Below are 27,823 nucleotides of genomic sequence, written 5' to 3'. Positions count from 1 at the left end.
CCACTCCTTTGATGAGTGCAAAATATATATGGAGTAGTGCCTGGTCTCCATAGATGTTAGCTTAGGAAATCACATGGTTTGCACGGGTCTGACATAGAATGCTCTATTTACCAACCGAGAAGCTGATTAAATAATCACGTTGAAAAGACAGCCTATGTAAACTTAAATTCCACAGCATTTACCCAAGTAAACACTAAATACTTTTTGGTTGGTAAATTCTCCAATGGGACTAAGGCATTTTAATTTGGTTCTGAGTGGTAAGGTACCCCTCTCTGTGAAAATCAGAAAGTGAGCGGAAAAGGTAATTTAGGAGACCAGGTCATTACGGTCTAAGTCCATCACCGAAACAACGGAAACATGGAAGCAATTTATTTGGGAATTTATTTTTTTCTAAAGATGAGCAAGGCTCCATTGCCATTTAAAAGCAGAAAACAGCAACAGCAACACAACAGGGCAAATAACAGTGGATTCCACAACACGGAATTCCGGTGAGGGTTAGAATCCTTTGTTAGTAATCCAGCAAAAGAAGTACTAGCTTCTTTTGCGGCTGTTGGTTAAAACAAAGCAGTGATTCTAATTTTGGAGATAGAGTTTCAGTGTGAACTTCAGTAAAACAGCCGTAAAAATACCTGAGACGTAGTGTTATTAGAAAATAAGATTTTTTCTCTCTAACTTAAAAAGCTTTGCAGACTTTTTTGAAGTATATCTTTTGAGAATCACAGTTCATAGCAAATCATCTCATAATCCTCATTTACTGGTATTTCCCATTTAAGTCTCAAGGCATTTGGAAAATTAGGAATCTCCCAAGTTTTCCTCTTACTGTCCTCTGCCACAGTGAATTAAACTTTGCCCACTGTTTGAACTCCGGCCATTATTTGAGCTACTCGTTCAGTATCTGCTTTCTTGTCCCCATCTGTGGACCCTCCAGAGGGGCCAAAGTTCTTAAAAGTACTAACATTAGTTATGAAAAACACGTTCAAGGGTCAAAACAGTTACACAGAAACAAGTCCAGGGAAAGGCTTCAGAAATCTTCCTCAGCATTTAGTGTTCGCGATATCTTGAGATTCTTCAATTTATCAATAGCAGCAGTTACTGCAATCTCTCCGTGAATTTTGTTGTCTCTGGTTCGAACATTTACAGCACTACTTGCCTTTTCCTTTTCCCCAACCACTGTTGAAAGAAAAGTACATAAACGTTATAATCAGCAGCTTACCCAACTTTAGTTCAACAGTCACATGATACTGAGCTTTCCTTCAGCATTAGTTATTTTAAGAGTCAAAATTTTAATTTCTGCATCCCAATTACTCCTGTGCCTCAGGACATTGTATTTTTTTTTCACTTAAATCTGATCAGTTTTAAATCTGAAATATTTTTACTTATTAGTTCAGTCCCAAAGGTTTCTAATAAACCAGAAAAGTGAGGAGGAAACAGATCATGTCTGTCACATGATTGAAACATGAAAGAGTATAGTTCTACAGATGAGATCATTCACAAATTTTTTCCACTGTTGGTCTGAGGTTTCACTATTGCCGGTGATAATATACCACAGAAATCATTTTACAACTCTTCTAATGAAGGATACTTAGGAAATGACCAATCAGGAATCTTCTTTGTGTATGAACTGTTATTATCAAGTAGTTGTATCTTTTATTTTGTTCTTTGGAATTAAAGTGAAAAAAAAAAAAAGCATTGGGAAAATATATACAAAATCAAGTTACCCAAGATAAAATTATACTGAGCCAGCTGTGCATTTCGTATTTTCTTATTTAAAGTACAACTATGATCTAAATCAACATCGGCCATGAATCCTTCTTCAAAAAATTCACTGGATACCTACAAGAAAATGACACATTTCATTATGACATTATTTGTTGTAGCCAGGACCCTCAGTCATGCCATGTCCCCGACTTCTGGTGTTCACCCCTGGGATAGTTCCCTCCACATTGGCCTTTGTGACCACAGAGAAGGACAGAAGTGCTGACATGTCACTTCTGCGATTTGATTTAAAGACTGTGACTTCCTTCTCATATATAACCCCACTGGGCAATCTAGCTGCCACGATGAGGCAATATTCCAATCTATTACACTTTCAGTTTATGTTCCAGTTTACCTGAAGAAACTAAAAATGCAAATACCATTATGACCCAGCACGCTCACTCCTGGGCACCAATACAAACATGAAACTATTAACTCAGATGCTGTGCTCTACAATGCAGCCTTATGTACAATAGCCAGGACGTGGAAACAAACTGCATGTCCACTGCTAGAGGACTGGCTCAAGAAGATGTGGTCTTTCACACTATGAAATGCTCTTCAGCCACAAGGAAAGGTGAATTGTTGCCATTGACAGCAAAATGGGAAGAAATCCAGGAACTCAGAATGACAGAGACAAACACTGGACACGTGAACCATTCAACTAAGTAAAATGCCAAGACCAGCAGACATTAATAAATGAAGTGAGAGGTTAACTGGGGAATGGAAGGAAAAGAGAGCTAAGGGGGTATATCACATAGTGGTGGGGAAATGCCAATTTCTTCTAAATATTAAGCAATAAAATAGCTCTGATATACCACATAGACATGATTCAGGTGTGACTCTCAACTCCCTGAGAACATGTTGGTAAATTATGTGTTAGTCATGCAATATTTTAAGTCGTGAATAACACTTTAAATCAAAGACCTTCACAGACGACACCAAGATTCTGATGTACTCTCTCAATATCTCTGATTTTACCTGAAGTGCATATTCTTCACAAGTTGGCCCCACAGGGATGACCATTATCTGACGAGGAGACAGCCAGAAAGGCCTAAAAATGGGTAAGAGATGTACTTTCAAAGTCTAAATAATCACGAAATTCTAACATAATCAGTAAAACTTCGCAAAAGCAGATTCAGTGGGGTGGTAAGGAAATAACCACAGTGTTTGGAGAGGTACAGGGCAGCAGAGCAGACAGGAGACACAGGAGTTCGATGCACAGGGAGGGAAGAGCTGGCACTTACCCTCACGCCACAACGGCACCTCTGCACACTGATCTCAGAGCAACGGCAACTCACATCCTCAAAAAACCCTGTGCACACAGCAGCTGTACTGGTAATAGCCCAAACTGGAAACGTGGACACATTTCCTTCAGCAGCTGCATGGCTTCCTGGCTGTACCCACACCATGGACACCATCCCAATAACGGAGAGCCAAGGACTGAAACTTAAGACACTCTGGATGGAGTCTCAAGCGAATCCCATTGAGTTAAAAAGAAAAAAGCCACCAGTCTCAAATTCCACTTTGCAACATTCTTGAGACCATAAAATCATGGATAAGAGAACAGACAGGTGACTGCCAGAGGTTGGTGATGGCTGGGGACAAGCTACATGGCAATAGCACAGCGTGGATGGGTCTTTATGGTAGTGGGGCTGTGCTGTATCTTGGCTGATGGTGGCCACAGAGAGCTGTACATGTGATAAAACTGTGTAGCACACACAGTGGTGCATGTAAACTGATGAGATCTGAATAGGGTGGTGGAGTTTATCAATATTAACGTCTCCATCACGATGTTTAGGCCTTGCAGGTTGTCGTCGTTGGGGAAATAAAACAAAGGGGAAGCTGGACCATTCTGGATTATTTTTACCACTACCTGTGAATGCATGAATCCCTCAAATGAAATGCTTTCCTTTAAAGACAAAGGTGGGCGAAAGCAATGTCAGATGCGGTGCTTGCTTTTTCTTCAGCATAATGAGTGCTGCACTTGAAGATGGAGGGAAAGGCAGTGTTTACTATTACCAGATGGAGAATCTGGCAGAGGACACAGATGAGGGCTCTGGAGCCGCTGTGGCGGTGACCCAGCAGTTCCATCTGGTGTGGGAGCCAGCCGCAGGAGCGAACGGGGTCGGTGCCTGCCAGAGCACCGCGGAGCCTCAAGACAGTGACACCTGAACATCTGCTCTGTCAGTGGCTTCAAAATGCGGTGGCAGGACGCATTTCGCCTGGGGTTGCAGTTTCTCCGCACCCCCACGCCCCGTGGACAGACCTTCACACGGCAAGCCCTGCCAGCTGGCGCTGTGAGGGCCAGTGGCTCCCGAGGGCTGGCGCACTGACTGCAGTGAACCCCGTGCTGTGGGCTCGGTGACTGGCTGCTTTTGCAAAAAACTGAAGCTCGTGGTCAGGCATCGCTGCGCGTCTGACAGTGAGTAGTTTCAGTGAGTTATCCCTGAGCCAGGGCCATGCTGCTGCAGAGGCCCCGCAGGAAGGACAGAGCCAACCCCAGAGCTGCAGTTGATCCAGTGAGGACAAGTCACTGCTCTGCATGATGAAGGGGACCCACCGGCCTGCCACAAGGCAGCTGGCAGCTCCTCAGAGTCACAGTCACCTGCTGGTCAGGATTGAGCAGTGCAGAAGGGAAACTGAGTCCTCAGAAGAGGTGCAGCCCAGTGGAATTTCCTTAGTACCTTTATAAGCCTTCATGAGATATTAACGTCTAAGACATGTACTCTTCCTACAGTACGACAGTTGGTCCCTTTTCCAGACACAACTAGATGGTTGAAGGGCTTGAAATAGAGGGAAAAATAACCCTTTAACTCTACTAAGTTCCCAAGAAGTCCCCTGCCCAAGAAGGTAAATAAATTACATATGGCTATCTTTATGATTCAGAGTATTTATGATTCAGAGTATCTTTATGATTCAGAGTATTATACGTCACTTCGCCTTTGCTTTGTTTTGCTTTTTCATCAAGCCAAGTCCACAGGAATTCTTAATGTGCAGTCTGAATACTTGCTAATTGTAAGACAGGAGCCACCAATTTTGATAGACTACTTTTATCCTGTTAGATGTGACTTTTAAGACTAGACAGGAAGTTTTCCCTTCCCATAGCACTTACCATTTCCCTCCATAGTTTTCTGAGAGAATGGCCATCATTCTTTCCACCGATCCCAGGATGGCTCGGTGAATGATCACAGGACGCTTCTTATCCTCCCCGTCCTTACTAAAAAATGAAAACTGCATGTTGATATCTTTTCTTATGATTAAAAAAGGTTCTCTTCTTGCTCTGTACTTAAGAATTGTTTTATCAAATTAGGTAAAAATGATGGGCTTCCTTTAAGGAATCGTTAAGCATAAAATGTGCCATTTAATAGAAATAAAGTTTTTTCTTTTAAATTATGATCTATTTGACAAACCAAAGGCAAGTAAAATATATCTAGGAAATATTAGGTCATTTTCTCTATTACCACCAATCGATTCTCTTTATTCTAAACTAGTTATTTGTATTAATTTTACTAATAATGAAAGACAATCTAAAAATTCATAATTTTAATTAGCTTTATTTTGAACTATAGCTTACTCTATTTTATTGAACAATTGTCAAAGACAGTGAAAAAATCTAAGTCCTCCTTTTCTTATAAAAATTAAGGGTAAGTTGGGTAAGTTGTCTTGTGAGTTAGAAATGTAATGTTTAAAAATTTCCAATGGTGTAATTAGTTAAGTTGAATGGCATTTTATGTTTTTAATGACTAGTTGTATTTCTTTTTCAATTTCCTACCTGGGCCCACTGCCGAGTAGGTATTGGGGGTAATTAATTTGTAAACATGTTGTGAAGATTATATAAATGTGTCTAATTTGAAGATCATTTTCTTACATGGATTAAGCAGGAAATCAGGAGATACTAGGGAACTTTCTCAATTTGACAAATAGCATCTACAAAGACCTATAGAAAATACTGTACTTAAAGGTAAAACCACCCTATTGTTTGCTCCTAATTGGGACCAAGGTAAGCATGTCCACTCTCAAACTTCTTATTCAGCATAACACGAGACATTTAATTAGTGCGGAAGGCAATAAGAGGCAATGAGATATTAAACTATCCAAATTTGCAGGTGATATGATTGTCTATTGATTCCAAGAATTCTACCCAATAAATGCCAAAATACCTAGAACTATCTGAGTGCAGCAAAGTCTTGGGAAACAAAATGAATGGACAAAATTGGTTGTATTTCCCTATAAGCAATGAAAGGGTGGATGTCAGAATTCAAAATATAATAAAATTTATAATTGTTCCCCCAAGTAAAATACTTAAGTATGAATATGAAAAGATATATTCAGTCCTTCTATGCTGAGATCTATACAAAAATATTAGTGAAAGAAATCAAGGGAGTTCATGGATTAGAAGAGTCAATATAGATAAGAAGTCAATTCTATGCAAACTAACCCTATATTTAACGCAGTTCCAATAAAAAGTCCCACTGGGATTTTTGGTAGATCTATTTAAAGCAAAAGAATTAAAATAGCCAAAAGTTCTTAAAAGGAATGAAGGACTCACATTATTTAACCTTAAGACTTACCATACAGCAATAGTAACCAAAGCGGTATGGTATAGACAAAGGAAAAAAACCAATGGATCAGTGGAACAGAACTAAAAATCTAGAAGTAGACACACACAAATACACCTGATTGAGTTTTGTAAAGGCCTGAAGTCATCTCAACTAAATTATAAACAGGCATATATGTATATATATATTTAATATATTACACATACACTACCCGATACTGGTGTTTGTTTTTGTATTGCTAGTGCTCTAACAACAAATAATCAGGGTATTATTGTTGCATTATCACATTCAATCACTCACCTAACATACGTAAGATTAAATCTAATAGGCAGTTGGAAGTCCAGCTGGATTGTAGCACACTGGTGGTCTCTGCCAATAGCATCCTTGATTTTTATATCAATCTGTAAGTTAAGTGATGCTTGCTTAGTCAGAGTTCTGAGCCTTTTAAATTACACTCTTTGTATCATGTGAGATCACTTACTTTAGGGCCATAAAAAGCTCCATCACCTGGATTCATCTTCCATGGTTTTCCAAATTCCATCAAGCTGTTCTGTAGTTGCTGTATTCCATTTTTTCAAAGAAAAGAACATTTAAAACTTCTACTTCATGCTTACACTGTATCTTTTTTGTCAGATAGTTCAAAAAAGTAAGTTACTACAGATCTTAATTACCTTCTATTTTATTTCAAGGTGCATGTACTGAGCATCTACTATCTTCAATCAATGACTGAGCAGGGGCTACATAAAGGTGATTAAGATGGTACTTGCTTTCAGGGAACAGGCACATTGTCATCATAAAAATTAAAAGATAATGCACGAATTAACTGTGTGAATTGCAGTCAGTGTTCAGGGAGGGATCTTTCAGCCCTCGTGCCAATGCAGGTGTCTGTACCAATGCAGGCGCCTGTGCCCTCCACCCCTCCCAGCTCCACACTTTAAAGGTTTTGATCTTGGTCCTTGTGTCCTGTGTAAGAGGACCAAGGGGCATGCCTTGAACCCTCTCTTTTTTTCCTCTACCCCTGCACAGGTAACTGGGGGGTGCCCTTTACAACTTATGGGGTGTGGGAGCAGGAGGACACTTAAGTCCAAGCCATAAAATTCTTTCAAGTTAGCTTGGGGTAAAGGTAGTCAGCAGTGAAGGAAGGTATGAGTGTCAGTAAAAGGGTTACGTCTTGGGCTATTTTCTGAGTCCAGCTTTCCTGGAAAGCAGCTGGGCTTCCTCGGTACCTGACCAGAGGCTAAGACACCACCTAAATCCTGTCTTCACTCCAATAGATTGGTGCTCAGAAAGGAAGCTGACATTGGGAGTAAAAACTGTGGCAAGGAGTTGGGGCCAAAGTTGGTGACCCACAAAGCTGACTTTTCTAGGACCCCAGTCAGAGGGGGCAGGAGCTAGCCTGGCTGAGGCCCCAGGAAGCTCCCTCGTGAGCCTAATTCCACTGAATCAGTGCCCAGTGCACTAGCCCTGGAGAAGGCCACCGTCACAGAAGCATCTCATGCTGGGAGGCGACCTCCTCCCTCACTCTGTTTCTGAAAGGAGAGATACTGGTGCATATTCCCAGGGGAGATGAGGTCCTGCATCAGCAGGTGACGGACGGACTCTGGGTGCTCCCAAGGAATTAGAAAGTCATGCAAAGGCCAGGGGAAGAGCATAAAGCTGAGGCCCCTGAGTCTCACTGGGCCTGAGAACAAGAAGGGGAAGACCTGAGAGAGCAGCCAGGGCCAAGCAAGCTTTTGGTCACAAAAGCTGTGGGAAAGTGTGTGTCCTAGGGGAGCTGGACCCACTGCCCCTCACAGGACATCAGCACAGAAAAGAGTAGAAATGAAAACCTGATATAAACTGTGAGACAATGGGAAGACTTTGCTATTGACACTGCTCCAAGGAAGCCGGCTTACTGCCTTCCGCAGCCTGCACACTGACCCGTCACTTCCGGCGCACATTCCCTGTGGCACAGCATTACGTCCTCACGTAAAGAACCCACCTTCCTCCTGTTGTTTTATGTTTTCACAGGCTGAAGAAAAAACATTTCCTTTCTCCCTACCTTTTCAGCTTCATCCCATATCTCAACCTCTCCCAGGAAATGCTCAGGCCTTGTTGACAAATTTAATTGAAAGGAGAAGCCGAATGTTGAGTAAACAGATTGCAAAAACTGCAAACACCCCTTCATTTCTTCTTCAATCTGAAAAGAGAGCAGATGAAATATTCTGAGTAAATACCAAATCAAATCCACACATCACCTGTTTAAATTAAAAAACGTCTCCATGCCAGTTAGAAAGAGCATGTTTTTACTAGTGAGTACAGAGACAGAGTAAGGAGCAGAACAGGTAGATCTAATGAAGTACTGCTGAGGGGAGCAGCAAGCGAGACAGGAGAGGTCTGCTGCGCCATGTGGGTCAGCTCCCGGGCGGGGATTGAACTCAGGTCGCAGTGACCGGTGATAGCTTGGTAGCACTGAGACGTTAACCCCTGCGCCACCAGGGAGGCTCAACATCTGCACTTTTTAGCGAGAGAGTGATGGAAAAGCAATGAAGGGTTTTTGTTTTGAAGCAGGGAACAAAAATGATGCAATGTGTTCTTTTGAAGCTTGGAAAATGGATTGCAAGACTCATAGAGAAGTCCATTAGGAAGCTGATGAGGTCTCAGGAGCACGGTGGTGCAGGTGGCTTACCTGCTCCACTGTGCAGAAGATGTGAGCATCATCCTGCTGGAAGCGCCTAACTCGGGTCAAGCCGCTCAAAGTGCCCGATAGTTCGTTTCTGTGAAGAACCCCAAAATCAGCAAATCTAATGGGCATTTCCCTCCAAGATCGTGGACGATGGGCAAACATTAGACTGGAAGAGATGCAATGACACATAGTGTTCATATAACACAGACAGGACCAAGGAAATATCAATGTGTGAAGCAATTACAACAAAGCCTTAAAACTTGCAAACACCTTATTCTGGTTCTGAAAGCACCAGTTTAAAAAACATGTTCTCCCATTACAGATTGAATCTTGAAATTATATCATGGCAGTGCTGTTAAGAACCCTATTATCTTTTTCAGAAATGCTGTCATGTCTTCTTCCACTCAGAGAATTTACACTTACTGTCTATAATTCACTTCTAAGGCCTTTGCTCAGGGAAGCCTTCTTGGACACGGCCCCCCACAGGCCTGCGCAGTCTCTCCTCACGCGCCAAGATCACCTGCCATGTGCCTACGATGTCACTGACGGTGCTTCTCGTAACTGACTCTAGATCTGCTTGTGCCCACGCTGCTCATCAGCAAACCGAGCGAGTGGACTGTGTCACGTCACCCTGCACTTCCGGCAGCAAGTGCTGTGAGGCCTCCCCTCGTGTCCTCTGCTGAGCTCAAGGTCGCACCCCAGCTAGGCCACTCTGGGGTCCTGCTGCCCTGTTCCAGGGCAGGCAGCACAGAGGTACATGGTTCACTTTCATCCAGCCTTATTTATAATCGCTGTTGAAATCACAGGCCACAGTTTGCAAAGCTACCAAACAGGACCCTGAGGGAAGAAGCTGTCCACACAAGTGTTTCGGAAGACGGCAAAGCCTCCGCTTTCTGTTTAAGAGAGAGGTTGTGGAATATTTACCTCCCGTTCCCACAACATTAAAGGCAAATATATATTTTGTTAAATGCTGTCATCCTATAATTGACCTTTACTGAAAAGACCAAAGAGCTTTTTTCCGTGTTCAGAGATTTGTTAGGGTTTTTCTCCTCATTTATTTCTGAGCACTATTGGTATGTCACTATTATTCAGAGCTGTATACTTTTTGGAGCCCACGTGTGACCCCATGCCTCAGTCACCTCCAGTGAAGCTCCAGGGCCGTTACCCCTTCACCTTCTCCACTTTACCTCCCCCTCCCCCTCCACTCCCACAGGTAACCAGTGCATTATTCAAAAATCTAAGAATTACTCCTGTTGTCTTGCCTATTTGTTCTCTTAAGTTATTTATGTCTGCAAATGAGTGAGACAATCGAGTAGCTGGCATGTGGCAGAATCACCTCAGTACCCAGTCAGAAAGGCACTGCTTCATCTTTTTAAATAGCTCAACAGTATTCCATATTTTACAATTTCGTTATCCAATCTACCATCAATGGAGAGTAGTGGTTTGTTTTAATAGTTGCCTTCTAAGGTCAATTTACTTGAAGTATGTATGTTGGTAACACTAAGCTACACTAGTTGGAATATTTTGTATGGCAAATTATGTTGTCCATTTCCAATTATAAAATCTTGGCCTTACAAGGCTGAATTTCCATGTCAACTTTGACACTCCCAATCTTTCACACTCTAAGACAACATTGATTGTGAGAGCTACCATTTTGTGTACCACCATGAAAAAACAGCCTACTAGTGAAATTATCACCTACCACTAAGATACATCCCAATTTCCGGGATGTCACAATTTGTGGGGAAAGGTATCTTGGAATGAACAAAATCCAACAACTCCTTGGTGATGACTTTAACAGTCTTATTATAATCAACAGTATGTAAGAATTAAATGTTCTGCAAATATGTATATTTGAGGTGTACTGCCACGCGGAAGACAAATATTATAATCATTTATAAAGTTACTACATAATGTTACCCTCTGAGAAGCACAAAACACTACATGGTTTCCAGCTAACACTCCATACCTGCCAAAGATCAAACATATTTTCAAAAGCAAATTCAATCTCCAGAAAGAAAAAACTTGGTAAAGACGACCAGTACTCGCTGCTTTCTGAGTGAAAGGCCTCCCAAGCTCTACGCAGCAAAGCAGCCACCGTGGCAGCTAACTGCAGTGAAGTGCGTGAGGTGTGTGCGCTTCCACAGAGACCCGCTTCGCTGTCGCCACTCACCAGTGCCCTGGGCAGTTCATGGGTTTAAGGGCAAAAGTGTCCTTTTCAACATCAAAGCTGAACATGTTCTCGCTGTAATGTTCCCAGTGGCCAGAGGCTTCCCAGAGCTTACTGTTGAACACGTTGGGAGAGAGCACTTCTGTGAAGTTACGTCGGTGATATTCCTCCTTTTGGGTAAATGCAAAAGGTTAAAATCCGTTATGAGAGACCACAATTCCATGCAAATAAACAATGAGCAGATATTTTTAAAGTCAGGATTATGGCTTATATTAACTCTGGGTTCAAGTGTCCTCTGTTTTAGCGGTGGCGCTTTCTGGGTCATGAAAGAAAGATTAATACATAGTCGGTGTAATGTTCACCCACAGCATGTTGACTTTAATGTGTTCAATAGCATATAACATAGAACATTTTTGAAAACTAGTAATTGAAATACTACATATATAAACGTTCTGTAACTAGAAATCCATAAGTCCTTCCACATGCTACATAAACAGCAGGGTTTTTTCTATGACTCAAGAGATCCCTCAGTAAGCATGGGTGCTATGTTGCGTGTTAATTTATAGTTTGGGGCTACCCAGCTTTAAGTTGAAATGAATTTGAGCAGTTTCCCTGGTTCAATCACTGGGGACAGAAAAAGAGTCAGGCAGAGTTTTTTATTTTACTTAAACTTTGTTGTTGGTTTTTTTTTTTTTCCTTGCTATATTATAGTTAAATAAAAAAGATTTCTTACAATTAAAAATAAAACACAGTATTTAAAAATTATTAGCAACAACAGTGTAATGTCACTGAAAGGGAGGTCAGCAGTGTCTTTCAGCCCATCAGGGAGAACTGTGGTCTTAGCTTCTTGTTTGCTGCTTTACCTACCCTTTACCTACCCTTTTCACTAACAGAAAATGTAAACAGGTCACTGTGGGTGACAGCAATTGCGAGAGCCATTTTAAGTGGATCTATATACTCAGATTAAAAGTAGGTCCCAGTTGCTGTGTGTGTGCTTGCTAGTTTGTGCTCAAGAGCAGCCCTATTTAAAGCTTAGCCCAGAGACAGGCACCAATGGACTTTGAATCCACTCTGGATAGAATCATGATAGCAAGGTTTCTCAAGGGGTTTGGAAATGATTTGAGCCTATTCATAAAGAGGGGATATATCATTATGTCTCTATACTTTGTGGTGTTTAGCAAAAAAAAAAATTAAAGTAAGTTTTTTCACCCAGGGATGCTGTTAAATAAGTGTAAAAGCCTCCCCTTCCACTGGCGTCATAGCTAAGTCAGAATCTCCCAAGGAACTGGAGCAGCTACAGAAGCTACTCAGTGGAGGTGTGGGAGTGCTCAGAGGCTGTGTGGTAATGAGCGAGCCAACAGCAAGCACTCCAGAGGCTCTGGTTTGTCACATATGTCACCATGGAGCAGGTGGATGCAGCCACGAGTGGAAGACCACACAAAGTGGATGGAAGGGTTATGGAACCAAAAATGATTGTTTGGTTTAAGACAAAGATTCTAAGCTAACAGTAAACAGAATGGAACTATTATATAATACTAAGGGTAAAAATGACCCTTGACCCCTAGTGCCCAAGAATCTAAAAATGAATTCACGATGGATAGACTATGAAAGGTTTTACCTCTGAAAGAAAATGCAACTAAATTTCTAGAACAGAACAAAAAGAATAGCTTTGTGACTATGAGGTAGGCAAAGAATTCTTAACCGGAAGACGAAAAGGCACTAACTAGAAAATAGAAACTAATAGACTGAACTCCATTAAACATAAAAACTGCTCATCAAAAGGTATCATTAAGAGAATGAATCAATAAGCCATACGCTGGAAGAATATACTCACAGTAGATATTTTTAACACAGAACTCACATTCTGAATATAGAAAGAACTTCTATAATAATAATAAAATAACAAACAACTTGATTTTTTCAAATAGGCAGAATACTTACACAGAAACTCCACAAAAAAGAGCATACAAATGGTTAATCAGCATATGGATAGATTTTCAACATCACTACTCATGAGGGAAATGCAAAATAATACCATTAGACCAGTCAGAACAACAAGCTGATAAAAGCAAGTGTTGATGAAGATTTAGAGGACCTGGAAAGCTCACATATTTCTGGAAGGAATATTAAATGGTTCAACCACATAAAACTGTTCAGCATATTCTTAAGAAGATAGTCCTTACTACCCTATGACCTGAAAATTCCACTCCTAGAGGTAGACCCAAGAGAAGTGGGTACCTGCACACACATAAAGATATGTACAAAGATGTTCACAGCAACTTCACATCTAAGAGCTCCAAATAAATAGCCTAAATGTACAACTATAAGAGAATGAAAAGATTGTATGATATTCATAAAAGGGAACATCTCAAAAACAATGTGGGGGGACAGCTGTTATATACTCAATTTGGATGACTCTCAGGCAGTAAGCTAAACAAAAGGATCCAGAAACACAATAGCAAATACTGTATGATTCCACTGATACGGAATTTAAGGCCAGGCACAACTAAACTATGGTAACAGAAATCAGTGCAGAGATGATCTCAGGTGAGAAGAGGCAGGGACTAGCCGGGAAGGCACCCAAGAGGACATTATGAGAGGGTGTAAGTGTTCTACGTTTTGGTGCACGCCTGTGTGAAAATGTATCAAGCTATGTGCTGCAGATGTGCGCATTTTAATAAATGTAACTTATACATCAGTCAACAACTCTGGCCACAGCCTATGCCTGAGTGCAGACATAGGTGAATAGAGGCAGAACTGTCTTATCAAAATAAAAGCCCTGCCATCCTCTGCTAAACTTCTGGTTGAATTGAGAGGTCAGTCTTCAATCCTGGCAGAGAGGAAGTGCTTTAGTGGAAGATAACAATATCTAGAGACTCTGCAGCTATTTTTATATATAACATTTAGAATATTAAAAAAGGATTACTATGGCCCTCCCTGGTGGCGCAGCGGGTTAAAGCACTGCACTAAGAAGCTTAAGCCACTTCCGCATGAGTTCGATTCCCGCCTGCCCCGGAGGAGGGATCCACATGGTGCAGCAGACCTCTCCTGACCGGCCCGCTGCTCCTCTCAGCAGTGTACTTCAACAGTCTGCCTGTTCTGCAACCCACTCTGTCCCTGGTGAATCCTTTCACCCTCCGCATCTCTGGCCTGTATCCCAGTTCTGTATGAATAAATAAATAAATCTTTAAAAAAAAAAAAAAAAAGGATTACTAGATGTGTGAAGAGGCAAGACCATATAAAAGAAACCCAAGAGAAAAAAAAAAGGGTGATGCCCCAGTTTTGTTTTGTTTTTACAGAGAAAGGCCAGTTTCTTCAGCTAAGCATTATCTGGGAGTTTAAAGTTCTAACTCATCTGTTTCTGTTACATAGTTCCATTCCAAGCCTCCCACCAATGCCCTTACCTTGGCATAAGGGGGCCACTGGGGATCTGTGTGTAAATGGCTGTACAGTTCAGCAGCCCACACGATCAGACCTTGGGCCTGACCAACAGTCCTATGTGTCTGGCATCTATAAAATATAAGAGATTCCTTTAAGGCCATTATTTATTCTACATACTCCACACCCAACCTAGAGATTTCAAGGTGCCGGAGAAAGTGTTGCTGTTCCGGAAAAAACAATACATCAAAACAGTAGCTGCGGTGGTCATGACCAGCTGCTGACACCTCTGATAATTTTCAGTGATTCTTCAAGTCTCACCTCTCCCCTCTGACTACTTTGGTCAAGCACTGACCAGACCCAGATCAGAGACCATAGAGGTCAGCCTCCAGGAGCACCAGGATAAGAAGAGAATGTAGAACAAGGAGTGTCTGGTGATACAGACAGAGAATAACCAGTACATTTTTGTCAGGAAGCTGCTAAGAACATGCTCTCTTGAATGAGAGGCGTTAGCTGGAAAGGGGAAACCCAACATCAGGATAAATGGGATTCCAGAGGAGAGATTTTGAGGGACGTAGCCACGATGCTGATGAGAAGAAGCCTTAAGACATCATTTGGCAAGAATCTTAGCAGCAAGTTAGTTCTGGAGCAAGAGGACCACATAGAAGAACAAATTACTGAGAAATTATTTGAATTATCAGAAGAAGCTGTAAGGAGTTTCTGAGTTTTAACAGAAAGTTGCAGATCAATTAGTGATAGGCAAAAAGAAAACTGAGTAAACCAAAAGTCTATGTATTAATTATAGTAAAGACCAAGAGCACCTGGGAAGTGCAGCCCTAGTATTCCACAAGGATCCCCTCAAGTATCTGGGTGATACTTGATTACAAGTGGGGTTTTATGGAACTGTTCCTTCACGCTTTGCTTTGGTGCTGTCCAGCTGCCTGGGAGTCACGTCAGACCACGAGGAGCACACGTGAGATGCAAAGAGCCACAGTGGAGCATTCTATGCCAGATACGATGCTTGCTCCTTTCCACATTCGGCCTAAGGCTTAATCTTCATATTGTAAGCTCTAGAAATTTTTTTTAATGATTTATTTGTTTATTTGTGCATACAGAACTGGGGTACAGGCTAGAGGCTCAGGGGCGGTGAGAGGCTTCACCAGAGACAGAGTGGGGAGCAGAACAGGCAGATCGACCAAGTACACTGAGGGGAGCAGCAGGTGGGTCAGGAGAGGTCTGCCACACCATGTGGTCACCTCCGGGGCAGGCGGGAATCGGACTCATGCAAAAGCAGCTTTAGATTCTCAGTGCTGTGCTTTAACCCGCTGCGCCACCAGGGAGGGCCCAAGCTCTAGAAATTTATATGGTACAGGTACATTGACTAAACTCCAAGCATGAATTTTATTTAGGGAAAATACTATTTATCTCCATGTTTTTGTGAGATGACATCATTTAGTATTTCCCTTTTAGGTGCAAAAAATTTTAATATTGCTAAAATAAAATTAATGGAATGGTTTGCCCATTTTACTACAAATATAAAGTGGAGGTGAATAAAAATAATTTCGAAATTAACTTACTCGAATGAAATCCATAAGTGTGTTATAAATGAAGGCTCCTCTTGGAAGAAAAAAACAGCTTCCAGGACTCAGATCATGGAAAAAGAAAAGTTCTTGTTCCTAGATTAAAACAATAATTGCACCTCAAATTTCACTGCCGTTGCTTAATTTACTGCACACATGTGACATGCTGGGAACAAAACACATTTTAGTTTATAAATTTTGCATTCAATTTGGTAGACTATTTAGTTTATAAATTTCAGTTGTAATTTCCACTTCCCAGTAGCTAACATTCCAAAGTCTGCAACACTTGAATCTTGCCATACACCACCATTGCACATGTGCGAATTACAATTCGTATTTATGGCTACCAGGCTTTACACTAACTGTTTACTGCTAATTTCTTACCTGGTAGTGGGCAAAGTGAGCAGATAAATACCCTGCTGGAAGGGGCTGGAAGGAATGGTGTCATTATCGCCCCCTGGCGTACCCCTGCCGGCCACCTCACCTGGCATCTGTCCTCGCTGTAACCCCACAAGGTCACCAGGGTCACCTGGGACGCGCTGGGCCACCTGCTGCACAGCTCTCGCTGGAGAGGCTGAAACCGGTCCACCTGCCTTTAAACCTCGTTCTTTCTGCTCTACCTCCCAAAGTCTTATCAAATCTACTCTTCACGAAAAACTAAGGTTGTAACATGATAAAAACGAAAGAAGAGTGTAGTTTCAACACCCGATAAAAGATACAGGGAGAAAGAGGCAGAGGACTCAAGCGCCGAGGGCCAGCCAAGGGCCAGTCAGACGAGAAGGAACGTTTAAGGCAAGTGTTCCGGAGCCATAGCCGTGAGCCAGCAGGGGGACGCCCCGCTCATGGCCACGGGCGGCCAGCGTACCTTCCCGATTTTCCGGTGGTCTCTGTTCTTGGCTTCCTCTTGGAGCTTCTCCCAGGTCTTCATCATCTTGCTGTCAGGAAAGGACACCCCGTAGATCCTTTGCAGTGTCTCCATCTCAGGACGGCCTTCCCAGTACGTGGAGGAATTCTGGACATCAAACGGACAGGGCAGCACGTCACACGGGAGGGGGCAATAAAAGCCCCGGGCGCCCCCGCCAGGTGAGCAGGGCTTATGAAGGCGGCACTCTGGGCGCTGCAGAGGCTCTTAATGCGATTCCACCTAACCCTTCCCAGCCCCTCCCCGCCTAAATGTCACATGCAAAAGAAATGCACTGCAACACTTACAGAAAGCGAATGATAAACAACAAATGACATATGAATTTCTAAAAGTACTTATTTTTAGAAGACCACGTGAAAATGAAAAATGAAGTATTTTAAAATAACATGAGGTTTAGATTATCAAAGAGTCAGCAGCAATTCCATATTTTCTATCTGGTTCAGCTTGGCTTTTCATATATGTATATAGGAATCCATCTTTACCTTGAAAATTCTGATGGCTTTAATTTGTCCAGTATGCCTCACGTGGGGCCCTTTGCAGAGGTCAATCAGTGGGCCGCACCTAGCAGGAGACAGTGGACACAAGCCCAGACACAGTTACAGTCTGGGGGACCAGTGATTACAAACCGTGTTGAAGCTCCTACTTGGAGTGAAAGGTTTCACTTGCTTATAGATCTCAGGGCAATTTTTAACTTAGGGGCAATTTAAGTGAAATCAAATTTTAATTTTTAATTTAGGCCAAAGGAGAGAGGCGATCCCGGAGCTCAGATCCCAGTCTTCCCTCTCAAATGCAAACGCTGCAGAATCTTCTGAAAGAAACTGCCTACAGAGACATCACTCTTCCTTGCCACAGCCCAAGGCTCCCCCCAAAACCTCCACTGTCGCAGAATCAAAAAGCTACTCCCCTGCTCTGGATGAATATTAAGAACTAAAATCACCTGTAATTTGTTCAAAAGGCATTAAATTAACACTTGAAAAATAAACTTCATCAAACCCCTAGAATGTACAACTCCGAGAATGAATGGTAACGCAAACTGTGGGGTGCAGGGGTGACGTGTCATTGCGAGTTCCTCAGTGGACTCTCTGGAGGGATGCTGAGGGGAAATTCTGCACGGATGGGAGGGGTATATGGGAAGTCTCTACCTTCCTTTCACTTGCTCTAAAAAAACCAAGTCTATTAAATAAGTCATTGTCAAAAGAGTTTTTTGTTTATTTGGTTGGGGGTTTTATGAAAAGTGCCTGTTGCCTTGCACTTTATTAAAACAGTACAGAGATGTAGGATGCAAACCTCAGGCCAGCGTTTAGGTGAGCGGTGACACCAGGCTGTAGCAGGGGACCAGCTTTTGCCTATAATAAACAAGAAAGAACCCCCAAACCTTAACCTGCACAGACTTTTCTTAAGTGCAGGAATACTAACAGTGGCTTACTAACAACAAAGTTGGCAGTGACACCAACCAGCTTAAGAAAAGTGATTCAGGAAAGTAAGTTGTTCCCTAATTGATTCCAACTAATTTTAAGTATTTTTAAAGTTCACTGGCTTGTATTGTTAGTTAACAATTACAATGAATGATTTACATAATTATTTTATGTATTTTAATGTATCTTTATGTAAAAGGAGTGGCTTATTCACCAAAATAGGATGAAGCTTTAAATATGTAATGCCACTTCTGTGCATGGCCAGGCTTAGGGTAGAGTCTCCGTCCAGGTGGAGAGGTGCATCAATGCTCAGAGGAATGTCAAGTTAGTAGCAAAGATGCACCACTCTAAAGTTAATACAATCCCATAAAAAAAATTCATTCACTCATTTTCCAAAATTTATATACAAGTCATTCAAAATGATAGATCAAGAAGTATCAACATTGACCTAGGTAAGATTTTAAAAAGAGCAAGGGTTAGAAGTCAGAAATTTAAAGCCTGATACACCTTTTCTACTTCATCCTTCATTTTTAACTTTAAAATGATCATATTAGCATTTATTTGTATTCGAGGTAAAACCTTACCATGTCACCAGAGAGTGGCAAAAAGCAAGATAAACATGGTATTCAACTTCAAGGTCACACACAAGGAGTTACGTTACAATTAAGAGAAGCATCAAGCCTGACTGCAAGAGGGGAAGCAGAGAACCAGTGTTGCCTGACCGTGGGGCAGAGGTACTCTGCCGGGGACATCTGCAATCGTATCTATCCAGATGATCTTCCAAGGTGGGGCCCGAACATGCACAAGTGGGTGACAGCAATCCCCCTCAAGGGGCTTAACACACGGGTGAGTGAAAGGGGCCTGACAGGCGAGCGCGTGGAGTTGTTCTGGTCTTGCTCCCACTCACTGCTCTTCCCCCCAGCTACATTTCGTTCCATTAATGAGAATGTGGAAGCAAGAAGCAACATTCCTTTCCCTGCAGCTCCCCCTTAAAATGTAAGGCACTGGGCAAATACAGTCTCACCCTCATGGAGAAAGGTGGTGTTAAAGTTCACATCCAGAAAACAAAGTTTGGATTTTGGTTCCCTCCTGATAAACACATATAAGGAAGAAATTTTTTTTTTCTTTTGGTGGCAATAGTCCAGAGTCCCTAATTAAACTAGCACAGTAGCCATGGAGACTGGTACCTACACTACCCAGCCAAAGCCAGGTAAGTTTCTGCGGGGGTCCCCAGTGAGCCGTGGTTAAAGCTTACACACAGTCCTTACCTGTAAACTGTGGTGGTCGGAGTGTTGACCTTTTCATTCAGGATGCGGCATTTAAATTTATTGTACTAAAAAGACAAACACAGTCATATATTATTACAGAAAATGGTTAAATGGAAACTGCTGCTTCGTTCAATAAGTGTCTTCCACATCCGGGTGCTGAGATGCGGGGAGGCAAAGCTCATGGCCCCTGTGCTGGGGGCCGCGGGAGAGGACTGGACGAGCAAGGATGTGAAATGAGACGCACTTTAAGTGCAAAGCCACTTGATTTCATGGGCACCCTGGATTAAAGAGTTCCTTAACTATTTTTTAATGTCAGGTACACAACAGATTGAGGTTTCATAAAATGTTATAGAAACTAATTTCACCTGTCTTTTAGTTTCAAAATGTGACTGCCAGAAAGCTACGGATTCCCAGACTTGTGGACTGTGTTATCTTTCTATTAGATAGCACTGTTCTGGAAGATTCCCATTTTAACTATATACAATAAATTATTTCAGCATTAATTTGTTTATAAAATGAAGTTTATGGTAAATGATTAAATCAATACATGAAAAATGTAGCAGAGATTTCCCCTTTGTTTTCTGCTTTCATTATTCTCATGGTGCCAATTCTTTACGTGATGTAAACTACTGAAAGGAGGCAGATGCTGGGAGGGAAAAGATGTGTGTGATTGAACTTTCATATTGTTAAGATCAAATCAATTTTCTTAGCTGTGATCTAGTTTAGATCTCAACCCACAGAATGGGAGAAAATAATCACAAATCCCATATCTGATAAGAGATTAATACCTATGATCCCCACAACTCAAGAATAAGAAAACCCAGTTCAAAATAAGCAAAGGACTTGAGTAGACACTTTGTTACAGAAGATACACAAATGGCCAATAAGCAACTGAAAAGATGCTTGGTCTCACTAGTCATGAGAGAAAGGCAAATCAAAACCACAATGAGATACCACCCATACCCACTCGGATGGGATTATCTAAAAACAAACAAACCACACAACAGAAAATAGGAAGTGTTGGCCAGCATGTGGAGAAATTGCAACCCTTGTGTCCTGCTGGTGGGGGGTACAGGTGTGTGGCAAGAACCATGGCAGGTTTTCAAAAAATAAAGCACAGATTTCCCCACATTTTCAGTAACTCCACTTCTGCATATACATCCAAAATAAATGAAAGCAGGAGCCTGGACAATATATGTACATTCGTGTCCAGAACAACATCACTGACGTTGTCAAAAGGCAGAAGAAACCCAAGTGTCTACTGGCAGGTAAGTGAGTGAACAAAAAGTGCTGTGTGCACTCAGTGGGCCATTACTCAGCCTCCCGAGAAATGAGGTTTTGACACATGCCACAACTTGAAGAAACCATGAGACCATTATGCTGAGGGAACAATCGCCAAAAGCCAGCTACAGCAGGGCTCCATCTGCATGGAAGTTCATAGCAGCAAAGGTGTGAGAGGCAGGAGCACAGGGCTCCTCCAGGAACTCGAGGGAGCCCTGGGATGGACCTTGGTGATGGGTGCGCAGCAACGTGAATGTCACGGACCTACACCCTTAAAAATGATTAAGGTGAGAGTCCTTCTTGGTGGCGCAGCGGGTTAAAGCACAGCACTAAGAAGCTAAAGCCACTTCAGCACGAGTTTGATCCCGCCCCAGAGATGACCCACAGGGCGCGGCAGACCTCTCCTGACCCGCCCGCTGCTCCCCTCAGCAGTGGACTTCATCCATCTGCCTGTTCTGCTCTCCACTTGGTCTCTGGTGAAGCCTCTCACCATTCCTGCACCTCTGGCCTATACCCCAGTTCTGTATGCATGAATAAATAAATCTTAAAAATTGACTAAGGTGACTCCTTTAATACTGTGCCACCAAAAAAGAGTAACTCCAGTGTCACTAAATCCAAACTTATTCTTCAATGCACATCCATGAAACTAATACAGTGCCTTCAAGTCATGTGCTTCTTTGATGTGTATGATTTCAAAACTAAAAGGAAGGATATACTTATGTACATTGGTCAAAACAACATTCTAGGTTATGCTAGGCTAAAATTAACAGAATGCCCCAAAGCAAAACCACAGAATTTCATGTGGCAGAGTACATGTTACTGGATAGTCAAAGTATTATCGATACTAATCAGGATCGTAATCAGATTTATAAACTCATATGAAAGCTACTCACTTGATCCTGGACCTATCTATGTCTGCACGGAAGTCTTCAGGGACTGAGAAAGCCCACATGGAATGACCGGTAGCCTCCTACTCTAGGGCTTCCTGTGCTTACCTTAAACATTTCCAGGAGGGCGTCCTTGCTGACCTCCAGCCTCTCAAAAGGCTGCTTCTCCTTCACGATGGCCCGGCACATGTTCTCCAGGGCTGACAGCTCTGAGCTGGACACTGCTCTGAAAAGAAGGGTGGGCGGGATGGACACAGGTTTTCCAGACATGATGATGCTATTTCTTGCGACCTTTTGCCCCTTGGCCTTTTTCCTCTAAAGGACACGCTTTCTAAACTGAAAGCGTGGGTGTTTGATTGTACCGGGGCTTCCCAAGCCAAGCACTCACACACAAGGCGGATAATCCAGTCTCACACAAGGGCGACCAGACATCAGTGGATGAAGTGATCTGCCTTCAGTTCTCTTTGTGATGAGTTGTGCAGTTTGGAAAGTGCTAGAATAAAGCATGTCTGATGGAAGCTCCCCTGAGGCCTGTGCTAGGCAGTCTCCTTCACATGCTTCTGCTCTGTTTAGGAGTTGTAGACAGTGCTCACTGACCGCAGGGCCAGGTTAGGAGAAAGAGCTGTGAGCCTGAACTGCAGCCTCAGGTGCTCCCAAGGGCCACCCAGCTCTGCGCAACAGGCCTGACCTCCGGTCACCTGGCTTCCCTGCCATTCCTGAAATGTTCTCCCCCTAAACGTCTATAAACAAACCCCAGTAGTTTCAGCACTCGCTCCCCACCTCCACCGTGGCGTCTCCTTCAATGTCCTGACCCCCTGCCTGGCAAGGCACACACCTCCCATGCTGGGTCACTTAGGGCCTGTCTTCCCCCAACCAAACGGTTGGTCCCAAGAGGACAGACTCATCTGTCCAGGGCTCAATCGCCAGCCCCAAGCAGAGTGCATGAAGCAGGCAGGTGCAAACCCAGTGGGATGAGTGTTGGGTTGGGGGTAACTGGAGGTGAAACTGGATACTCCTGAAAGCTGGACATTCCTGAAGGACACACCAGGGGTGTCCTGGACATCATTTAAGCAGGGCACAGGGGTTAGGAAAAGGCAAATGCATTGTACCGATGCACAATCCAAGAGACTATGGATCTAAAGCAAGGCTGAAGTAGAGAGGAGAGGAGGGTGGCAGCCTAGAGGTGACACTGCAGAACTAGACTGAGTGGGTGGCAGTGAGGGGCAGGCCTGTGGTGGACCCACAGTTTCAGTTCTGGCAGATGCAATGCAGGGAAGGCTGGGCCAGGTCGCTCATGACTATCAGTCTGCACCTACTGACTGTGAACCTCCGAACTGCCCTGTCCAGAACGGGTGTGTACGACAGGGCCCTTGCTACCACGGTGCAGAGGGGGCTCACTGCTCCCTAGGGATTCTAATCTCAGTTAGTATTATATTCGAGCAAGTCCTGGATTCGATAAATAGCACATCGCACAGAAAGAAAACTATTTGCCAAGTGGCCCTTTATCTAAACGCAAAAAAAAAAAATTAAAAAAAATTTTTTTTTCAAAAGTAGTTAACCCATCTATAATTGCATCCTCTTATAGACATAGTCGCTAAAAGAACAGGGACATGGAATCAGACGTGGACATTCAGTGGCGTTACCTGTCCTCCATGAACATGTCATAATAAAATCCATTTTCAATGGGGGGGCCGTAGCACAGGTGACCGCCATAGTAGAGCTCCATGGCCTCCCCCAAAACGTGCGCGCTGGAGTGCCAGTACACCTGCAGGGACAGACAGAGCCACCGGCCCTCTACTCATGCCATGGAAAATCAACCAGAAAAAACTGAAGGCCGCAAGCAGGTATGTTGCTGAGCCACCAAACGCCTTTATTCTAAACAGAAAAGCCATGATGATAAGGTTCTCACAGCTGGGAGTAATACACCAAGAAATCGAGCCCAAGTGTCACCTTTCATGTACCTGAGCTAACCATAGGTCTCTGTGCAGATGATGGACAGCCTGAAAGGCGTCTGCAAGGCTAAGGAGACAAGTATATCAGAAACCCATGTGGGAATGGCTCTCCTTGCAAGCTATGACATTGGTAAGTATTTGAAGGATAGGTGAGTTTTGATAATTTTTTCTAATTCTCATCTATCTAAATCCATCTTAAAAGTCCTTTGAAATTCAATTCGAATGCACGTTGATTTAATAATAAAAGCATTCTGACTTCAGGAAAGAATTGTTTTGAGAAATAACAAATAAGGCTAACTTAAAACACATGTTCTTCTATACATCTATTCCACTAAAACTTATTATCTATTTGTTCAAGACCACAATGCAAATTTTAAATTTTAGAAGGCCACAAAACTCACTGAGGTTGATATGTGGTTCTGTGTCTATTGCAGTTTATGACAAAAATACCCAACGTCTGGTCGGTTGGTTTTCAGTACTTACAGCTTGAGCTTCCTCGTTGTCAAACGTCAGCAGCTCCAGGGTACAATCCCCCTCCAATGGCCGGTCCAAGTCCCACAGTTCACCGTTTACTTTGGCTATTACTGTGCTTTCAGCCAGCTCTTGACTAGTGAGAGAAAACCACTGGGGAGTTAACCTGATCCTATGCTGAAATGACTCATTGAAACAAAAAATGAACATAACGTCAGTTTTTGAAAACTGGATAGGAAGTACAGATGTCTGACAATTGCACCATGTATGTCAAGTACAAAAGCAGTAGTATAGGTTTGGGAAAACAGAGAAAGCACAAAACTAAAATTACAATCAATCTTCTGTCTCCACCCACAGTTTTCTGTAACATTCTGCCATGTCTTTCCAGTCTTCTTCTATAGTGACTTCCCTGTGGAAAACACACACATACACACTCTGTTTGATGAATTCAAAGTGGACTCATGATCCTCACATAATGTCAACTGTTTCTGCGTCTTACTAGGCTCCTGAGCGTAAAGCATGACCATAGTGGGGGACCAAGCGGGGTACACTGCCTCTGCCTGAGGGCACAGAGGCCTGTGAGCTGCCAGGAAGCCTCCTTTCAGGTCATTATTCACACACACACACACACACACATCTTCATTTTTGCCTATTTTATCTGCTCCAAACTGAGAGACATATTGACGTCTATTATTCCATAACTTTGTATTTCTTTTTTCATGCTACATTATTTAACCCATAAATGTTGAGGATAAATAATCAGATGCCTGACACAGTTCAACAGCTGTTTTTTTTTTTAAGCCTCGACACCCCAGTTGACAATTTTTGCCCAGACTCGGCGGCCAGGCAGTCTATTCCCCTGCACACCTGGTGTGTCTGGGACAGCTCTGAATGTCCTTTGTTCTGGGCTGTTCTACCTCTCAGACATGCCTGCAACCCTTCACTAGTAAGCTCCTCACACACCAACTTGCAGCCTGACTCCCTATGAAGACGCAGGCTTGATTTTGCTTCAAAGCCCACTACCCCCTTTTCCATCATTCCTCTGTCTGGGACATCATGGGAACAGGTTGGGAGAGGCCTGTTGGGTGCATGGTAGGTGATAGGCGAAAGTCAAAGAGAAATACAATCTTATTTCAAAGGAAATCTGAGGATTTCAATTGCTGAAAAAGTTTGCTTTTTCAAGAATAAACGTTTATGTACATGGCAGTTTTGTATCATAGTTTTTCGCTGCTATGTATTTTTACCAGATCTTTAAACATTTGGCATTCAAGGAGAAAGAGTTTATTCTCTAAGATACAATTACTTATTTAACAGTTACTTATTTCTCTTTAGAAACTGAAGAGAGAATTAACTAATTATACTTAATCAGTTAAACTAGAAAAAAAAATAGCTTACTAGTCCCCAAGAACACATTCTCCCGGTCTGGTGCGATAATATATTTGAAGACCTTCTCCGAACTATCAGTTTACCTGATTCCAGCAGCCACTTGACAGGGTGTCGTTTTCCAGACTTCCCCTTCCACTGTCTTCCCGTCAGCCATTGTTACTGTGATCGTCTTGCTGGTATTCCCCTTTTGTCCGTAAGAGGCAAGTAAGAGCTGCTGGTCTTTCTTCAATATTTCAAAAAACTTTAATCTTTCCTTTATGAAACTCGGTTGATTTTCCCCCTGGAAATCATTAGAATCATTACAATAAGGTTAATATATCCTGGGCCCTCCCTGGTGGCGCAGCGGGTTAAAGCACAGCACTAAGAAGCTTAAGCCACTTCCGCATGAGTTCGATCCCCACCTGCCCGGGAGGTGACCACATGGAGGTGACCTCTCCTGACCAGCCCGCTGCTCCCCTCAGCAGTGTACTTTGTCAGTGGGTCTGTTCTGCTCCCCACTCTGTCTCTGGTGGCTCCTTCTACCCTCCGCATCTCTGGCCTGTACCCCAGTTCTGTATGAATAAATAATAAATCTTTTAATATATATACCCAGTCCACTTTTTCCTAACTTTTCAGCTCAAAAAAGTTAGGAAAAGTTCCGCAGTCAGCAAGCCACTGGTCATTCACTGGGCTGGCTTGCATTACTGCTCTCAATTCCCGAAGGCTCCTCTCCACTCGGTTGACTTCTCAGCCATCAGGGTCCCCTCAAAGCCCACCTCTTCTAACTACTCCACCCAGCTTTCCCCCATGTTCCATATACATGTATGCGGAGTTACATCACCACTCACTTAAATACCATCTGACTTTGCTTTCTAGTTGTTTCTCCTGCATTTATTTTTCTTGACTCAACCAGACAGACCCTTCCAGGCCAGGGAGTCCTCCTTAGATCTTACTAACTGTTGATGCTCAGTAAATACTCTGTTGTTTTCATGAGCTGTTTAACAAAGTAGCTAGCTCGCTTCACACTAAAGAGCTCTGCTCTCCCAACTTAAACTCAGGACCACTTAGAGCTGTGCGGTGAGCTCATCTCTAAGTTAAGACATCTTTTATCTAAGGCTAACAAAGTTTAAGACAGATTACTGTGGCCAGGTGTAATTTAGTTAATAATTATGTTCTAATTCAAATTCAAGTCTATAAGCATATTGAACTATAGAAGCGTATTGAATATAAGCATATTCAGCTTACGGCAGTATTTTCTGTTGTTTCCATAGCAATGACTTACCTCATTGTCAAGCCTGCTTTCTTTCTTGTGTTTAATGTCCTTTTCTTGACTTGGACCAGAAGGAGGCTAAGAAAGATGAGTGAATAATAAACTTTTACCAATGACACGAAGAGCAACACCTCTGAAAAATGTGGGTTGAGGGGGTGGGGTGGGAATAGGGCCGGCCGGCAGTAAATGCCCCATGTGTGGAGACCCCCAACCACACCCGTGGGCAAGTCTGTTCTGGCCCCAGGGATTTCCCTTTGTGCCTTTTCACACTTTTGCTAGCTACATTTAGTATATTTTGCCCCTTAAAGTTTTCCCTCCTAAACTTTAACCAAATAAGGAAGCTGGAGAAGAGTGGAGGAGCTGCTGAACGAGCCTTTAAGTGGACTGTTCATGAAGATGAGCTAGTCCACTTTAGTCACCTTGAGTTAAGAAACACAAAGCACACCAGACTGAGAAAGCATTCAAAACTTAACAAATGCAAGGCTCAGGGAGTTAATGTGTCCCTAAACGAAGGAAAGCTCCAACACGCTATTACATAATTAGGTTAAATACACCGATTTCAAGACAGACCACCAAGTGCAAACCACCAGCCGCAGCATCCATTCCCTTGAGGCCACGGAAAGGTTAGAGATGTAGGTGCTGGTTTTCTGCTTAGAGAAAACAGAGTTTTAAATACCCCTGCAGTTTTTTGCACACAAAGGAAAATGCTATTTCTGCTACAAGAGAAGATGGGTGACAGGCGTCGCTAGGAGGGCTGGGAGGTGACACCATCAGGTCAAGCCAGGGATGGCTAGAACTGCAGGGCCCCGGTGTGTCGGGCCCAGGGCTCCCCGGGCCGAGGCGGGCACACAAGCAGGGCTGGGTGGGCGCACACGCGGCCGCCGC

General features: G+C 42.9%; 1 protein-coding gene across 3 annotated transcripts; it reads right to left on the bottom strand.

Moving 5' to 3' along the window:
* Positions 1 to 380: 380 nt before the first annotated feature.
* TARSL2 (threonyl-tRNA synthetase-like 2) lies at positions 381 to 27,766 on the bottom strand. 3 transcript variants are annotated; one of them, XM_012732757.1, is made up of 19 exons: positions 27,509 to 27,762; positions 26,951 to 27,016; positions 25,773 to 25,969; positions 24,316 to 24,439; positions 23,524 to 23,645; positions 21,989 to 22,106; positions 19,713 to 19,777; positions 17,512 to 17,590; positions 16,973 to 17,119; positions 16,105 to 16,203; positions 11,153 to 11,319; positions 8,983 to 9,145; positions 8,356 to 8,493; positions 6,796 to 6,873; positions 6,615 to 6,715; positions 4,868 to 4,972; positions 2,734 to 2,806; positions 1,719 to 1,833; positions 381 to 1,170 (listed from the first exon to the last, which is right to left on the bottom strand). In XM_012732757.1, exons 1-19 carry the CDS (start codon positions 27,539 to 27,541, stop codon positions 1,022 to 1,024), a joined length of 2,139 nt encoding a protein of 712 aa, XP_012588211.1. In that variant the 5' UTR covers positions 27,542 to 27,762; the 3' UTR covers positions 381 to 1,021. The 3 variants fall into 3 exon arrangements, 2 of the variants coding, with proteins under 2 accessions (XP_012588211.1, XP_012588212.1); XR_001146061.1 differs by lacking the exons at positions 381 to 1,170; positions 1,719 to 1,833 and adding an exon at positions 3,000 to 3,103 and having other exon boundaries at positions 2,731 to 2,806; positions 27,509 to 27,766; XM_012732758.1 differs by lacking the exons at positions 381 to 1,170; positions 1,719 to 1,833 and having other exon boundaries at positions 2,737 to 3,103; positions 27,509 to 27,766.
* Positions 27,767 to 27,823: the final 57 nt, after the last annotated feature.

This window comes from Condylura cristata, unplaced genomic scaffold (genome assembly GCF_000260355.1).
Source record: "Condylura cristata isolate star-nosed mole 26May11 unplaced genomic scaffold, ConCri1.0 scaffold00035, whole genome shotgun sequence".
Lineage (NCBI taxonomy): Eukaryota > Metazoa > Chordata > Mammalia > Eulipotyphla > Talpidae > Condylura > Condylura cristata.
Note: the sequence above shows the minus strand (reverse complement) of the source record. Positions and strands in the feature narration are given on the sequence as shown.